The following is a 19,298-nucleotide window of genomic DNA, read 5'->3' as shown; positions in this document are numbered from 1 at the left end:
CTGTTTCAGTCCCGTAGTGTTGATAAGCAGCATGCAGTAATCAACTATGATCCAGCCAGTGATGAACACCTAGTGAAGGACTTGGGCAGTCTTAACGGGGTAAGTACAGAATCTCAAATTTTAACACAGAAATTGTATATCTCTAGAAATATTTTTTCTAAAGGACTTTTAACACAGAAATTGTATATCTCTAGAAATATTTTTTCTAAAGGACTTAATTTATTTCTTTTGTCATTTTATTATTTTTTTAGTAATTGTACTATCTGCAATGAGAAACCAACTGTTGTTTACTCTTTTCAAGTTTTAATATATAAAAGTAGAGACATTTAAATTGCTTTTTTGCACCTCCTCATTCTAGACATTTCAGGCTACCAATAATAGTTTTTGAAACAGTTTTTGAGATACTGTGTTAAGTGAAAAAACATACCAAGAATATTACCAACTTTTCTGTGAATTCAGGCACTTTAATACTGTATGTAACTGTATTCTGAGGCACATTCTAGATGCATCATGGGGTTAAAAGGAAAAATATATTTCAATGCCAACACCACAGTGGGCAGATCTAGAAAATGTCCCAGTCCCAGCACAAATGATGATTAGAATGGCTCTCCAGAGACTGTGCTGTACATCCTTTATATGAAATCTCCATCAGTATATTTTCTAGTCTTCTTGTTTAGGCTGGTCGCGGGTACAATATTTCTATAAAACTAACCTGAATGTTTGAAGCTCCAGGCACACTTGCTGATGAATAATAGAATTCTTACCCATCAAAATTTGTGGAGCACTTTGGTGATTGCTTTCCTACATTTTATAGGATAGGATGAGAAGCACTAAACATTACTGGGCAAGTGCTAGAAAAAGACTGTGGTAAGCACTGTTGGCTACATGATCTGCAGTCTGCATTGTAACTTGTTTCATCAATTTATATGAGTAGGATGACTGACTCTTCTGTAAACAATATAGGATAAGACTTTTTTCTCACATTTCTGATTACAGTGCCCACCCTTTGTTGCTCACGCATGTTTACTCACACTTATGAGCACTCCACATAACTAGAATGAGCTCCTACAAAGGCTTTCATATCATGTAAACTATGTTATTAGTGCACTGTAGACAACATGTTGGGGCAGTCAAACCAACAATGACAATAAAAACAAAGAACACTTTTTATCTAAAGGTTTTTTTTTTGTTTTGTTTTTGTTTTGTTTTTTTTGGCACAGTGTGCACATAGCAAAAGCAAGACATCCAAAAAGCAAACAAGTTGAATAAAGGATATCTTTGCAGTCTCAAAATTGGAGCCCTGCAATGTTCTTTCTGTGCTTTTCTGCCTATAACATAACTTTAAGTTTCAGTGCTTCATCAAAATTATATTCTAATGATATTATCTTTAAAAAGCAAATTGTTGTTCACATAATTTTGAACTTCACAAACTAAATAAAGCCACGTAACATTTTTCAGTAAGGCTGTAACACCATGAACACACTTGCATGTTAACGCACATACAAAGACAGTGAACCCCGAATCACGTTTTCTTGTTGCACATTCTGTTTACATTGACTGTAAGATGCCATAGATTCTAAAAAGCATTCCGGTTTTATAGACAATTTTTGTACTGGTATGAGCCCCGCAATGCCTATGGTGCAGGTCTGAGAGCACCTGGGATTTGTATCAGATGAGCTGGAAATTGAAGAGAAAAGTCTGGTTTGCCCTGCTCGGCTTGTTGCCACAACAAAATCCACCAGCAGAAGAGATTTGAAAGAATTAAATAAGAGATTATTTGATTGTGCTGCCTTTTATGCAAATGTTTAAGTCCATGCTTCTGTCATTTAAACATTAAAAAGCACTTACTCACTTAAATTGTCTCGACTGATTCCAAGCAGTATAGAAATCTGAACAATATGCTAAGTGCAAGGAGTGTGTCTGATTAACTGACATGCTTTAAAGAGCTGCATTAATTTTAAATTAATTTAAATGGTGTGCTGCTTTGCGTCTCAAAGTTGTCTGCTTAGGTCTTTTCAACCTTTCACTTTGTACTTGTACTTTTCTTTTGTTATGGCATATAGCGTAGTTTATTTTATTCTGTCATTACACAGAAACTTTATTTAAGGTAAAGATTTATTTATATCTGGGTTCTATGTTTAATTTATTTGTATTTGACTATAGAATCTAAACTAGCTTTTGGTGGTAGATTTTTTTTTTTTTGGCTGATCTCTTTATAATTATATGTCTGTTGTTATTTCCCTTTGTATCATTAATATGTTTTCAAGTTGTTCCTTTTCAGTTAGATAAACTAAATTCAAACAGGAACATGTTTTTCCTTTCTTTCTTTTTTCCAGACATTTGTGAATGACTTAAGAATTCCGGACCAAACATACATAACCCTTAAACTTGGAGACCTCATACGATTTGGCTATGATATCCTTTTGCTTACATATTGCCTTAATTTTTTGTGAAAAGTGCATAATGAAGCAGTGCCTAAAAGGTGATATTTGCATAGTTTCTTTTTCCCCTTTCTCATTTTACTGTACTTTTTCCTGAAAATTTCTGGCCTACCCATTCTATTTGTTAACAGTGCTTTCAAATGTAACATAGACTACACTGCCTTTTTCCTGTCCCCCTCTATTAATGTGTTTTCATTAATGATCATTGATAGAAAAGCTGTTCTAAACATACTACCTCTAATTGATTAGTTACATTAATTAAGGCTGTGATAGAGATAGAAATTCCAAAGGTGCTTTTATACAAGTGTAACTTAAAACTCTCAAGTACATTGTTTAACTCTTTCGTTATTTCTCCAGTGTGAGTCAAACAAACTAAGGTGGTAGGTAAACTAAAACATTCTGCTTTATATTCCAAAGACTTGGCTGCTAGACTAGTACAAACAGCTCTGTACATTTGAGCATTTTCTACAGTTTTATTATTGGCATATTTGGAATTTTGAAATGTTGCACATTTGAACGTTTTTGAGGGCACTGTGCTTGTTACTGTTAATCCCTTACACAGTACTCCCAGCTGTTCTCCACTAAGCCTCTTATCTAGCTGTATGCGGACAGTCCTTTTAGTCAGCTGCTGTAGATTTGCCTTTCTTTTCCTATGTAAATGCCTTGGTTAAATTCCTGCAGTAGCAGTGTCTGCAAATACATCTGATGTGTTTCATTAACATTTTCCTTATCTCTGTTGTTTTTTTTTCTATTTACACATTTAAATAATTAATTGTAAAAACAGACATAAAAGGACTAACACTGTTTTCACCAGAGCAATATATTACACAACTAATGAAAAAGGTGCCATCATCTCAGTAAAAATGCTTGGTGAAAGTGCACTTCATTTCTCCTCAGTTTATATTTATATACTCCATTTCCTATTTTAGGATCCCTCAATCTAGTGTACATATTCAAAACAAACATAAACACATGTAATAAAACACACACAAAAAATAAATCATGCATAAAATACAAAATCCTTTGGAACTTGTTAATTGACTTATACAATATAGTGTTTTTCTTTTATGAATTAGGTTCTTAAATGTCCTAATAGTAATAACTATAAGTAACTGTAGTAGATGGTAGAACCTTAGTTGACCAGTAGTGGCTTATAAGGGTTGGCAAGTTAAAATATGTATATACCTGAGTTTGACTGAAAACGTAAGACCAGAGCCAACCCTGGATGGTATATTTGCCCAGTACTGGTCAACCTTATGAACACACTTGATACTCTTTCATATTGGACCAATTAAGAATTCAGGTTTTAAAAGATAAAGGCAATTTTGTTGTTCTCAGCAGTTAACTAGCAAATTGGCACATGTGGTTGCTCTAGAGTAGCATTATGATACAAGGTATATTTAAAAGAATGTGGTAAGGAAAACTACATTTTTGATTACTCGTATGTGGTGAAAGCATTTAGAAAATATAGCATTAATAACTTATGTTAAAAGATGACTTGTGGGTAAATACCTTACATTTTATGATAATGGGATCATTTTCAAGAGAGGGAACCATAAACCACACATTCAACACCTTGTTTTCTTCCCCAACTTATGAACTTGATGAATTTTACCTATTTTATGGAAAAATATCCCCAGGGTTTTTCCATCACAGTCCAAACGACTGTGTATTTGTTTGAAGAAAAAAAAAACTGTGTTCATGCGCTGTATATGTGCAATTTGTTGCTCTTTTTCTGTTCGAGTTTTTGTATTAGATGGTCCTTTTGTATCTGTTGCAATATTGTATGGTATGTGTGCGGTATGTGTGACACACAACTCCAGCCATCTATATATACAAAATGCAAACTTGACTGACTGACTGATTCACTTACTCACTATTTCCGCTTAGCTAAAAACCTGAAATTTGGCAGCATGGGACATTCAGGTCAGTAGGTATCCACCAATAAATGACATTTCAGTATATCAGTATGTAGTAATTAAAACAAACAATGGAAAAACTCAATTCCCCAAAATACTATGACTGACTTGATTAAAATTTGGTGATGACATAAAAAATTTTTAGCTGCCCCATGTTTTTTTTATTTGTCAATAATAATGTAGTGAGGTGGCTATTGTAATGCACTGCGTCCTTTTCTCAGCAGAGCACTGACAAGTGGTCATGCAGAGTTATGGGGCTTGTCGTGTATGCAAATAAAGGCCTCTTCCAGAAGAGTGGTGGTAGCAATAGTGTGGAAGAAGTGAAGAAGGAGAAGTGTTCTGCCCAGGAAATCAAAGTGGGATTAGGACTTAAAGGGCTCTTCTGTTTCAATTTTCAACATCAGTGCACTCTGATCATAAGCCCCCCAGCGTCCTCAATATCATATACATAAAATAAACACTTTCGGATCTCCAAAGGGGACATCCTCTGGATTTCCCATACCTCAACGCTCCACAATATCATATACTAAAATAAGCACACTCCAGTCTTCAAGGAGGACTTCTAGACTAAAATGTCACATAAAAGTTTATAATGCATCAAGAGGGGGAACGAGACATTGACATTTTGTTTCACTTCAGTCACAGGGATGGGATTATATGTGGTCTGAGCTGTGAAGCAGAAAGAGTAAAGTTCAGTGAAGCTCCAGTAAGATGTGTTTAGCAATAAAGCTCAAGTCAGAATGCCAGAGAGGGACGGAGAAGTATAGGAAAAGTGGTTTTTCCACATTCAACACAAGAAGGTAGGGACTGTGCCAGTTTAAATACTAGCAGAGCTGAGTTAATTCATTCCACATGACCAAAAAAGAGAGGAGGACACAACTGTACATATACTGTACTTCAGTTCATGACATTATTACATTTATCTGTTCTCTTCTCTACAATCGTTACTTTTCTCCAGTTTTCAACCCCACTCCTTTATAAAAAATATCTTCCCTTTGTTATTTACTTTTCAGACCCCAGTGTTGTCTTTTCTCTACCGACAAAAATGTCACTATAGTACATTTACTGGGAGAAAACCAGTGCTTAAAGTGGTCTGGTATGCATGCTCCTAGCAATCATTTTAGAAATCGCCAAACCATGGTACTGGCCGTTATTTTGTTACACTTCAACTGCTACAGAAAATAACCCCAAAATTAAAACATTCAATTCATTGCTCTTTCTAATAAGTTAAAGTACAACATGATTCAGTATTACAACTTTATTGTTTGGCTATGGCTAGGACATAAAAAACATAGAAAGAAGCATCTATATTACTAAACGACAGTTTAATTTATGCACGGATGGCGGACGCACCGAAGCGCATGCGCACTGCGCCTCAGCGCCCCAGAGTCAAACCCAGCGGCTTCCCAGAGTCAGTAGGTGGCGCCCAAACAACACAACCTGTAAACTAAACTTGCTCTAATCCACTGTGCCAGCAGTCTGTGTGGCATTTTTGAATCATATAACAGTAATTCAGTATTAAAAGTAAGTTAAACGACATCTACCTAACGACACAGCCACAGAAAATCAAAAACGAGACCACATGGGAGGCTCCTACAACGCGCTTCAGGAACACCAGATGCAAAGAAGTCACGGCTCCAAAAAGAAAGAGCTCAACTAACGGAATTACAAAACGAGCCCATATGGATAAACACGATGAACGAAGGCGCCGACAATGCGCTTCTGACACAGCAGAGGCAAAGGAGTCACGGCTCCAAATGGAAAGAGCTCAACGATTAGTAATACAAAACCGAGCCTGTACTTCCTAGAGTCGGTACGTGGCGCCCAAACAACACAAACTGTAAACTAAACTTGCTCTAATCCACTGTGCCAGCAGTCAGTGTGGCATATGTGAATCACATAACGGTAATTCAGTATTAAAAGTAAGTTGGATTATGATTCTAACAGTAAACGACTTCTACCTAACGACACAACCACAGAACAACAAAGACGAGACCGCATTGATAAAGACAATACACGGAGGCTCCTACAACGTGCTTCAGAAACACCAGAAGCAAAGGTGTCACAGCTCCACAATGAAAGAGCTCAACTAACGGAAATACAAAAACGAGTCCGTATGAATAAAAACAATGAGCGAGGGCGCCCACAACGCGCTTCTGAAACAGCACAGGCAAAGGAGTCACGGCTCCAAAAAGAAACAGCTCACCGATTAGAAATACAACAACAAGCCCGTATGGCTACGACCTGTGAACTAAACCTGAGGTAAAGCGTGCACGCCAGGTTATACAGCCGCCCGAACGCGACCGCCCACACCACCGCATATACCACCTTCGTTTAGTAATGTGGCCCTCCATGCCCGGATCCGCCGCCATGGTCACTAAAGCACGCGAATCCGCCGCCGTCAGCAAACAACTTCTAGCTGACGACACAGCCATAGAAACACAAAAAACAGACTGCATGGATAAAAATAATAAACGAAGGCGCCTACAACGCGCTTCTGAAACACCAGAACCAGATGCGTCACAGCTCCAAAAGAAACCGCTTTAGTACAAATATGTTTATTTAATTAAATGAAAAATGTCCCAGGACGCACCCGCCCTCCATGATATTGCATCCCTCCAAATATCGGAGGGAACAGAAAGTGATTGCCATTCTTGGATTTGCGATTCTTTCGAGAATCGCGGGGTTACTGGTGACCATAGAAACTAATGAAAAACAGAAAAAGTAGTGCTTGAGTAAATGACGTAAAATGAAAGTCATAAACATAATAGTATTAATAATAAAAATAATAGTAAAAACTCTCAAAATTCCCATTATTCTTTGAAAGGATACAGTTTCCTTTATTGTGTTTTGCAGTGACCATCAACAAAAGTCAAGACCAGTCACTAGGATAAACAAGAATTGACGAATAGGAAGAAAGTTTTAATCATGTGCGACTGTGTGTAGCTTGTTGAAGAATAAACATCTCCAGTGAATTAATCATTTTTCCTCCAGGCAAATAAAACTATAAATATTACATGCAAAATAAACACTGAGTTAGTTACATAGCCATTCTGATACATACGATTAACCAGTGGCACTATAACTGGGGCCCATTGTCTTTGGAAATTGACACAGCTGGTTTATTAATATTAAATATTTTGGTTGATTTGCTTAACAAAATTACATCCTCACATGTACATGCTGGAAAAAAGCGAACACAGAGTCCCAGAAGAGGCATTGAAGGTAGGTGTTTTCCTGGAATCTTGCATATAAAGTCAATGACATTTTTCAATCTGAAATTTATAATTTGTCTGTCAGTCAAAAATGCCAGTTCAGGTCATTGGTTTTCTCTGCTTTGTTTGCATTGATTTCTTCCACTTAATAAATGTCTCCGTGCCGGCCATGAAACTGGTAGTGTGTACTGGTAGATTTCAGCATATCTAATGCAAAGGTGTACCCTGCATAAAATTTGGCCCAATGTTTTTGGTTGGCAATGTTACTTAACTTTCATGGGTTAATTCAGAAACAAAAGGGATGTAATTAGTATGTTTCATTTTGAAAAAAAATAAAAAGTTAAAATGTAGAAATGGTTTATGAAGCCATCAAGGCAATAAAAAGTACTAAACTGAAGCCATGGTCAGAAAAAAATTTTTTTTAACCAATTTTCATATCTCACTACTATAATTTTATTTATGCTGCTGTCACTTAATAACTTCATGAACCATACCTCAAAAATACCTTTAGTAATCTCAGATTGCAAATTGACTATTTAATTTATTTGACATTTTGTATTCTATATAAATTAACTTGTTAGTGGGGTCTTGGGTAAAAATATAAAAGTTGCAATTTTACCATTGTTTAACTTCTTATCAACAGCATGAGAAGTACACAAGCCAACTGCGGATGGGTTCTAAAAGTTCAGATGGTAGGAGGGTAGTTGATCATGCTGATGATACAATCGGGGAAACAAATCCCTCAAAATCCAAATATGAAAAAGCAGAACGTAAAGGACCAACAGGTAATATATGCAGACATTAGTAAAAAATTGATGTGTGTTTGTGTATGTACAGTACATTATACAGTATTGTAGGAAAATGAAGGATAACTGTTTCATGCATATCCAGAGATGATAAATTAAAGTAGGAAATGTTGAGTGAATTTATATTTCTGTCCACCCAGGAATGACAAATTAGTGAAGAAAAACTATTTAAACTTGGGCCCAAACACAGACACCATATAAAATGTAGTTAATGGTGAATGGATGTGAGAATAATGATTGATTTATTTACGTTAATCAATCAGGTAATTAATTTTCAATATAGCCATTGGCAATGCTTGTAATTAATTAAATTATTTAGTAACGCTCCCATTTTATATTCGTTCGTCTTCTCCACTCTGCCTGTACTCTCTTCTTCCCCTCTCTTCCATACTCCACGGTACTCTGTACTTTTGATCCCAAGTATTTAAACTCCACCTTCAGCAAGTCTACTCACTGCATTCTAACCATTCCTCTGACCTCCCTCTCATTCACACACATGTATTCTGTCTTGGTCCTACTGATTTTCATTCCTCCCATCTCTATAGTATATCTCCACCTCTCCAATGTCTCCTCATCCTGCTCCTTACTCTTGTTACAGATCACAATGTCATCCGCAAACATCACAGTCCTTGGGGACTTCTGTCTAATTTCCCCTGTCAACCTCTCCATTACCACTGCAAAAAAGAAAGGACTCAGAGCTGATCCCTAATATAATCCCACCTCTGCCTTAAACGCATACATCTCTGCTACCACAGACCTCATCATTGTCACTCTTCCCTCGTACATATCCTGTATCACTCTTACATACTTCTCTACCACTCCCGACATCCTCATACAATACCATAGCTCCTCTCTAGGCACACCATGTCATATGCTTTCTCTAAGTCAACAAAGACACCATGCAACTCCTTTTGGCCTTCTATATACTTCATCATCAAAACCCTCAGAGCTAACATCACATCTGGAGTGCTCTGTCCCGGCATGAAACCATACTGCTGCTCACTAATCATCACCTCCCTTCTTAACCTGGCTTCCACTACTCTTTCCCATTAGTTCAAGCTGTGGCTGATCAATTTTATCCCTCTGTAGTTACTACAGTTCTGCACATCAAACTTATTCTTAAAAATCAGTACCAGTACACTTCTTCTCCACTCCACAGTCAGCCTCTCACTTTCCAAGATTGCATTAAACAATCAGATAAAAAACACCTCCATGCTTCCACAGGTTTGTCATCTGGACCAAATGCCTTCCCATTCTTCTTCCTATTCATAGCTTTGCTTACTTCCTCCTTGCTAATCCATTGTACTTCCTGGTTCACTATTTCTAAATCATCCAACATACTCTCTCTCTCTCTCTCATTCTCTTTGATGAGGCAACTAAAATGATGCCCCCTCACTGTCATGTGATCCTTTGAGACCAGAAGAATTTAAGATACAATATTAATTTAAATAATATCCAAATAAGCACACAGCAAAATCAGAATAAGAAGATTATATGAGTGTAGTACAGATGTGTAAAGTACATTGAGCTAACTTAGTTCATGTCTAATATATACTGTATACAGCCTCAATAACAGAACTAAAATGTAAATAATAAAGAACATAGATGTCACAGTCACGACCCAGAGATTCTGTTTCTGCTTTCATCTCAGGAGGAATTGTCTTGGAGAAAAAGCTTATTCTCACTTCAGAAAAATACACACAAGAGTCTCGGGATGAGCAATCAGAATAAGACTTTAATGCATGTAGCACAAAGCTGTCTCAGTTTAATGAAGTGAGCCCCTTAGTCTGGGCAAGCATCGTATTTATTACAGTTCTTCTCAAAAAACAACCTTGCTTTGCACATTATTCAGAACTATCTGACTCATAAGACACAACTCCCTCATCCCTTTGGTTCGCATGCTCCACCAATATTTTATTATACTTATTAGGCATAATTACTTTCTTTCCTTCTCTCGCCCCTATTTTCTTGACTCAAAGGACGCCCTTGCCATCTGGCCCAGGAAGTGACCATCACCTAATCACCTCTCCATATTCACTTAATACTTAGTTTTCACATTCCTAGCCTTGGGCTGATAAATAGTTAGAATAAAAAAGTACAGACATGAGCCTTTAATAACTCTTACATGACCTAAAGTTTCAAATTCTCTGTAGAATCTGTCTATTCAGCGGTCCTGTTTTTGAAATAGTTCTGAAAAGAATGTGTTTATTTTTAAAAGCCTTGTAATGGAATTGCACCTTAAGCTGCTTTTTTGCAGTTTATCTTCAGCACTTTCCTTTTTTTATCCTAAGTTTAATAATATATGTAGTATGTAAAATAAACATTAAGTGAATCATTTTAATTACAGTTTCTTCCTTCTTTTATATTTTTGGTCACCATTATCTAAACATTTTAAGTTTACTGTTTTAATATTTTGAATAGATAAGAATAACTATTAATTATATTACTAGTAATTAATTTAAGCATTTTGTGACATTACAAAGCAGAGAAGGAGGCTTACTTAATAAACAGCAAGAGAAACATTATTTTCATAGTTTTATGTTCTTTGTTCAGGCCATCTTTATTAAATATGTTAATGATCTGGCTAAGTAAAGGTTTCTTTGATTTGTTAAGTTTTTAATCAATCTTTCATACTTTGAGATGTTATCTTTTGTTTTTTAAACCTTAAGTGTTATCAATCTATTCCTGACCTGAGGCTTGTTGGCCGAGCCTTTGCTCTTGAGCCAAGGTGGCTTGTTCTTGACATCAGGCAGAATGAGTGTGTGTAATCAAACAGGAAGCCCATTCTTTTCTGAACCAACATTTGATGCTAATTTTGTTCCATAGACTTTTGCAGACTCAGATTTACTAACACACATTACTTTAAATTCTAGTTAACACGGTTTGAAAATATTCCATTCAGTATCATAAAGATAGTTATTAAAAGTGAGGTAGTAAATGACCTGAATAAGATGTATAGTTGTTTATGATGTGAACTCCATGTCTCCGCATGGCACGAAGCACATGATAAACTAGGCAGCATTTATTTGGACAGTTTATATTAAGGAGACATTATTTTATGTTATGTTGGATAAGGGAAAAGTTGACCTGAAGATTTGCAAAGAAAAATAACATTTCAAACCTGTGTAAGTTTTAAACATTATCATGTATGTTTTCAGATAGCAGCATATCCCGTCCAACACCACTCTATGGTCAGCCGTCATGGTGGGGTGAAGATGATGTTGGCGGCATACTGCAACATGATGACAGTAGACATCTGGAAGACTCACATTTGGGTAAGCCAAAACATGCACTTTTCCTTTTCAGTCTATGTTGCATTCTGATTGTTTTTTTAATATAAATATCTAGCATTTTAAAATTGTTTCACATGTTAGTTTGTGTTCAGTTCCTATAGGTAAATGCTTTCAATTGTGGTAACCTCTGAATTGTTCATTGCATTTCATATGCAAAAAGATAGTTGTCTCCATGTTGACAGTTTAGCTGTTTGTGGATGTTGTAGACTGTAGAGGCTGATGGTGCAGAACAACATGTTGGACTGCTCAATACAAGTAATGCACTTCATGGCCAATGATGCGTTTTTTTATGGAAGATTCAACTAGTATTCCATGCGCAGTTTATTTTTTTTCACCAGCAGCTTTCACAAATCACAGATCTTTCAAGTCCTTATTTAATTTAGTTCTCAGCTTTTTTAAATTAGTTTTCCTCATATACTAGTTTTGTCAAAGAGTACGTCTTACAAAGATGTATTACAATATTGAAAACAGTAAAGTTAAGAGCAGCAAGGTAAAGTACAATCTAAAGCAATTTAAACACATGATGCATCACAGGTAGACAGACACTAGAGATGGCCTGTGGAAGTAATTTACTATGTAAATGTACTATATATTGGAGTATGCTGAACATAAGACTTTATAAGCTCAGTGGGTTCAGTGGCACTATGTTGTGCACAAAAGAAGCAACTAAAAAAATTCTGGATAAGGCAACCTAAAATCCAATAGAGAGATAATGATTTGAATGTTAACTTATAGGGCCGATTTATACTCATCGCTCAGAATGCGAACATTTTCACATCATGGCTGCCACATGTTCCCAATGCTCATTTGACACGTCCTTTGAGCACATCTTCAGAAATTAATGAGATGTGTATTCGTTGCAGTACCAGCAAAAACTTGGGTAGGTGATACAGTACGTTCAGCTTGGGACATGACGTCAGAGTCTTTGTTTACCATCAACATGTGACAGCAAGCCGGTTTGGAGATTCTACAGGATCAATGTGTATGCTTCGATGTTTGATGAATTATTCGATGTGGTGAAGCAAATCATCATACTTAAATGGTGACCTTTTCTTCATCTATTTGATAGACAATACAAGCGTTGCATATTCCCCATCGTAAGGATGCAGTACATTTTAAAGGTCACACATACCATCTTCTGTGCCATCTTTTTTTTTTGCATTTTTGCAACAGAATCAGAATGTATGGAAGCGTATTTGAGCCACAGAGAAAAAAAAAATAGGGACACAATGAAAAGAAAAGATCTATTTCATGATTAAAGTGGAAATTTCCACTTTAATCTCTTAGTTTATTTTGTCATTAAAGTAGAATTTTGGAAACATCATCTTAAAACCAACCCAGTTGTTAATCACTGTGCTGCTGGGGCTGCCTCCTGCATTAACAGCAGCGGCAGGCAGTGATTGCCATACAGAACACATTGAATTTATAACAGTACAGCTCTCTGCACATTTAGAATCCTTAGATTTATACTTGATATCACTTTCATTATGAAATGTGTTAAAGCATATATGTTGCATTGTACAGATAAATTGTTAACTTTATTTAAATAATTTATACTGTTAATAATTACACTTGTGGGGGCGGCATGGTGTCAGAGCGGTAGCGCTGCTGCCTTGCACTAGGGAGTCATCATCCCTGGTGTTTCCTGCCTGGAGTTTGCATGTTTTCCTGGTGGGTTTCCACAGCGTGCTCCGGCTTCCTTCCAAGGACATGCAGGTTTGGGGATTTGCTGATGCTAAAATGACGCTAGTATATGTGTGTGCTTGTGTTCACCTTGCAATGAGCTGATGCCCCATCCAGGGATTGTTTCTGCCTCGCACCCGATGCTTCCTAGAAAGGCCACATTTTTGGATTGATGGATGTAATCATTAAACATCCATTAATTTCAGAGATATTGTGGTAGGGTGTCTTGGGAATTTAATGGATGTTTTGGGCAATTCACAACACAGCAAAGCCAAACATTGTTTTCTCGCCATGATGGTATCTCGTACTGCCACCTGGTAGAGTCCTCCAGATTTACATGAAGTATGCACACAAGTAAATAATACACTGCTTGTGTAGCATCAGCATTCGCAGGTACACGAATTGCGTTGCATGAAGTATAATCCCAGCCATATGTAGCCTTATACTCTTTGACATACAGTTCCACAGAATGACACCCACATGGGCCGTGGGCTGCTAACACAAAGTTGCATAATAAGGCCTTTAAATAGCCAAAGTCTGATGTCAGAAGGTCTAAGGCCGGAGATATACTTCACGCGACGCATGCTGCAGCGGATGCTCCTGCTACGCAAGCATTGAAATGTTTATACTTGCGCGCGTACTTTACGTAAATCTGGAGGAATCCGCCAGGTGGAAGTGTGAAATATTATCATGGTGAGAACATGTTCGGCTTCTCTGTGTTGTGAATTGCCTAGAACACCCATTAAATTCCGATGACACCTTACCGCAATATCTCTGAAAAGGATGTTTATTGATTAAATCCAGGGATGTGTCCATTCCAGCAAGCACTGGGCATCAGTGAGAAACAATCCCTGGAAGATGCCTCGGCTCATCGCAAGGTGAACACAAGCACACACATACACTAGCGTCATTTTAGCGGCACCAAATCACCAAATCTGCATATCTTTGGAAGGAAACTGGAGCACACTGAGGAAACCCAGCAGGAAAACGTGTAAACTCCAGCAGGGAATATCAGCGACGTGACTCCCTGCAAGACAGCAGTGCTAACGCTCCGCCACTGTGTCTCCCCATGTGTGTAATTATTAACAGTATCCATCCATCCATTTCCCAACCCGCTGAATCCGAACACAGGGTCACGGGGGTCTGCTGGAGCCAATCCCAGCCAACACAGGGCACAAGGCAGGAACCAATCCCGGGCAGGGTGCCAACCCACCGCAGGACACACACAAACACACCCACACACCAAGCACACACTAGGGCCAATTTAGAATCACCATTCCACCTAACCTGCATGTCTTTGGACTGTGGGAGGAAACCGGAGCGCCCGGAGGAAACCCACGCAGACACGGGGAGAACATGCAAACTCCACGCAGGGAGGACCCGGGAAGCGAACCCAGGTCCCCAGGTCTGCCAACTGCGAGGCAACAGCGCTACCCACTGCGCCACCGTGCCGCCCTTATTAACAGTAGTCATTATTTAAACGAAATTACTGATTTATCTGTAAAATGTAATATACATACTTTAATGCTTTTCATCATGAAAGTGATATCAAGTATAAATCTAAGGATTCTAAATGTGCAGAGAGTTGGAATATCATACATTTAATGTGCTCAGTGTGGCAATCTATTGCTGTCGATTCTCTGCTGTCAGGAGCAGAGGAAGCCCTAGAAAAAAAGACAGCACAGAAGACGGTATGTGAGAATTTTAAAACGTATCGTGTCATTACGATCAGGAATATGCGGCGCTTGAATATAAAAGCACCATGAATACATCTGTATGTCGGCATTTTGCTTCACCACATCGAACCATTTATCAAATATCGAAGCGCGCACACCGATCTCGTAGGATCTGCAAAGCGGATTTCTGTCACATGTAGATAGTAAACAGAGACTCTGACGTCACATTCCAACTTTTAGCACACTGCGCCCTCCGACTTTTTGCTGGTACTGCAACTTGCGCACGCGTCGCGTTAATTTCTGAGGACCTGCTCAGAGGACGCGTCAAATGAACGCTCAGAACGCATGGCGGCGATGATGCGGGCACGTACGCGTTCTGAGCGTGAAGTATAAATGAGCCCTAAGGTGTCTGACAGGCCCATGCAATTAGTTAAAGATATGGAAAACCATAGTTCATTAGCAGTTTACAAAGTTAGAATATATCTTAAGAAAGTATAATGACGTCTTTTTCCAGAATTAAATGTAATGAGTGAAAACATATTGAAAAGAATGAAGGTTCGATTTCTGGCAGCAACCTGCTGTGGAGGAGACACTTCTAATTGTAGGGCACACTATTGCTCACACCCACACCGTAGCAATATTAAATCATAGGGTTTTTTTATATATACAGTATATATATATATATATATATATATATATATATATATATATATATATAACTTACATTGGATACCATAAAATGTTATCTTACCCAAATTCAAAAGTGAGGTGTTAATGTGGAAACCCTATCAGTCATTTATCATATAAGTTGTAGTCAAACTAATAAAGCTTTTTTTTGTTTTTTTTTGGTGTCACTAATACAGTACAATGTTTACATTTGTTTTGTCAAAGTCTCCTTTAATTTAATGAGAGATATAGTACAAGAAAAGAATTCGCATTTCTCTGTGAGTCTAAATTAATGGAGTGCTGTTGGAGAGGTGATGTTTAGTCAGCCCCTGGTTGGATCACCTCTACAACACCGCATACACATACAGAAGTGTTTATGTGAAAAATTTGCTATTAGCTTTGTCCAAAAAGATTCTCTTAGTGCAGTACTATATATAATGTGATAATTTAGTATAACTCAAGTATGCATGCCAAAGCAAAGAATACTGAAGGCATGTGCTTCACTCACCATCATCTGCACTTTCCTTAAGTTAGATCAGTTTTGTATGGTAGTGTTCATTTAAACTCCCAGATGTTTTGCGTTTACCTAAACATGCTAATTATTGTTGTCCCTGGTGACTAAAGTGTTGCACTGTAAAGTGTGAGGTTGTGCTCACATTTTAACATGGGAACACATGCACTTATATGAAGTTGCTTTCTACATGTGTCACCTAAATTAAAATATGTAAATGCATTTTTTAGAACTGTATTCTGCATATTTCCTGAAAGCCTTTGCTTTAGACAGAAATCTACATTTATTGCTCTCTTCTTTCTTCCTTTTGAAAATGTCCTGTATGTTCTGCATGCCATGCCTGTTACTTGTGCCCTGTTTGTTTTATTTGTCCCTTAAACCTTCAGGTTAGACACTGTTGTAATACTTGTGCAGTTTTATATGGAATAAACCCTACAAATATTTAAGTCACAGCTGCGCAGCCATGTATGTTTTCTTTTGTTCTAAATATTTAGTCTGCAGTTGTCAAGTTCCTTCAAGCAGACTGATTGGTCAGTTTGGCTTTGGTGTAATTGGTCCATTTGGCTTTGTTGATGTGATCGAAAGAGGAAGTGCGAGTGTGTGACATACTAGGAGGAGAACCAGTAAAGGTGTAGGAGGCACATTGAGTCACCTCCAGAGCGTACAGAAGGCAGGTAACATGGTCAACAGAGGCAGCACCTGTCAAGAAAGGCTCAGATACTAAGGGAAGAGACTGAAGGTGCACGTTCAGCAAGAGATAACAAATATTTTAAAATGTATTCTATTACCATACTATTACCTGTCAACTAGTTGTTAATAAATCCTGCTGATATAAGTGAAAAGTGTAATTGTGCTTTATCAATGACTCACATTGTATTATTTTCTAAATTAATTTCTAAATGTAAACATATGACACATAGGTGGCTCCTGATACCAAAAACTGTAAGCCTCTAGATAAGGCAGTATATTAAAAAAATTACCTTATTTTCCTCATATCTTGTATTTTTTTTTTTATTCAGAAATTCACAAGGAGACCTCCAAACATGAACCAGACTTAAATGAAAACATTACCGATAACCAGGATCTGCAGACAAGGTCCATCTACTCTTATAGACGAGAACCAAGTTACTTTGAAATCCCAACCAAGGAGTTCCAGATGCGCACTAAAAGTCCAGAGACAGAATTACATGAGATTCCCACTAAAGATACAGACGCACCCAGCACTGTTACTCCCCCAGTAGTTCAGAGTCATGCATCCTTCACCATTGAGTTTGATGACTGCACCCCTGGAAAGATCAAGATCAAGGATCATGTGACTAAGTTCTCCTTCAGTAAACGTAAACCTCTTGGCAAAGATACAGCAGTTGCCCCTACTGAAGTAATGTCCATAGAGAATAAGGTGGCAGACTGGCTTGTTCACAATGACCCCAGCATCATGAAATGGAAGTCCCCTTCTGATGATGTATACAGCACTAAAAGTGATCTGCCAGTTCACATCAAAACCCTCAAAGGTAAGTTTTGTTCTGAAGTATGAAACCAAAAGGATTTGTACAGTGTAGCCAAAATTGCTTTTTGGTCGCTGCACAAGTAATTTGCATTTCAGATAAAAAAGATGAATATTATGTGGGAAACATATGATTTTATGCTTATATATATCATAAATATATATATATGATTTCATTTCCTCAGATATCAATAAGCATTAACGACGGTGCAGTGATTTGCACTTCACAGCTCACTAATGGGTTCTCTGATTGTGTGAAGTTTTCATATTCAACCCTTGTCACTGTGGTGATTTCAGTTGGCTCTCCAGTTTTCAAAGATTTTGAATTGGTTTATTGTGAGTTAGCTTAATGTTCCGCCACACCTGTGATAGTTTGGCATACCATTTTGCACACAATTTTGCTGTCTATGGCTATTTGCCACTCATTAATATAAAAAGTGAGTTATGAATATAGATGAACGTCTGGATTAAATTATCAGAATCTGTTATTTATAATAATGGTGAAGGTTGATTGATTTTTTTTCCTTACTTTTAGGCAACCAACATGAAGATGGAACACAGAGTGACACAGAAGATGCAGTCCAGTTGGAACAACCAACCAAACAGATATCGACTAAGGAACAGGTTCCACCCCCAACAGAGCTGCAGTCTTCTGTGCAAAGTCATGCCAAGGATAGCCCTCAGGAATTACTGAACCAACAAGCTTTTGTTATAGAATTCTTTGATGATAACCCACGCAAGAAAAGGTCACAATCTTTTACCAATAATGCTGGACATAATGATTCCTTTTCTACCCTGAAGGCTAAACTGGAAAAAAGACGGGGTACGATGACTATTGAAAAGTCAGCTGTTGACTCTCAACATGGTCTTGGGCCAGCACAGCCAATGGGAGAATCACTAAAAAGCACAGGTGTCCCCCAGAGGTCTAGCTCCCTCAAGCGAGAAAAAACAGAAGATCGTATTAATGCGAATACTTTGGCTGTCACATCCCACATTACAGTTGCTGTAAAGCCTTTTGCCAGTGTGGGGAAAAAAAACAAGGTGAACCAGAACTTTTCAGCTGGGCTTTATAGAGATTCAATGCCAGAGAAGACGTTTTCCCCGCCGTTGAATACTACAGCATTGTTGGCCACAGCCTCTCCTGTCCACTCTCCTACTCACTCACCTAGTCCTGTTTTGGTTAATACTTCCCATAATACTCCTTTGTGTCCTTTTACCATTCAACAAGGAGAAACTAAGGCTGCTGGAAATGAAGAGGAAGACAGCTTAAGTGATGCTGGGACATATACCATAGAGGCAGAATGTCAGGACAAGGAGATGGAAGAGCCCAGAAGTATTGTTGATCAGGTATGTTGACAACTTATTGTGTAGCATTAGTTTACAACCTTAAATGATCTATCCATTCATCCATGTACTAAACTTGTGTCTCAATCCAAGGGTTAGGCCTAAAAACGTTTCAGAAATTATTCATGGTTTTTCTCTTGAGTTTTACTGGTACTAGCAAATTTTCCGTTTTGATGGCTGTCTACCTTAAGTCATTCTGACAGTATTTAGATTAAATGTACAAAGTAACAAGTAAGAGGA

At 37.7% G+C, this 19,298-nt stretch overlaps 1 protein-coding gene across 2 annotated transcripts in view; it reads left to right on the top strand.

The window, feature by feature from the left end:
• Positions 1-19,298, top strand: part of cep170bb (centrosomal protein 170Bb) — a 132,080-nt gene that overhangs the window by 52,664 nt on the left and 60,118 nt on the right. The window contains exons 3-9 of one of the 2 annotated variants that reach the window (XM_028821984.2): positions 10-99; positions 2,337-2,415; positions 7,527-7,585; positions 8,219-8,360; positions 11,540-11,656; positions 17,230-17,721; positions 18,250-19,061. In XM_028821984.2, the coding sequence (XP_028677817.1) occupies positions 10-99; positions 2,337-2,415; positions 7,527-7,585; positions 8,219-8,360; positions 11,540-11,656; positions 17,230-17,721; positions 18,250-19,061 (1,791 nt within the window). Of the gene's footprint in view, positions 1-9; positions 100-2,336; positions 2,416-7,423; positions 7,586-8,218; positions 8,361-11,539; positions 11,657-17,229; positions 17,722-18,249; positions 19,062-19,298 lie in introns of those variants that run through there. The other variant, XM_051919848.1, reaches the window with a different exon arrangement.

Source organism: Erpetoichthys calabaricus, chromosome 16 (assembly GCF_900747795.2).
Source record: "Erpetoichthys calabaricus chromosome 16, fErpCal1.3, whole genome shotgun sequence".
NCBI classification, from domain to species: Eukaryota; Metazoa; Chordata; class Cladistia; order Polypteriformes; family Polypteridae; genus Erpetoichthys; species Erpetoichthys calabaricus.
This window is presented reverse-complemented; position numbering and strand designations above follow the sequence as displayed.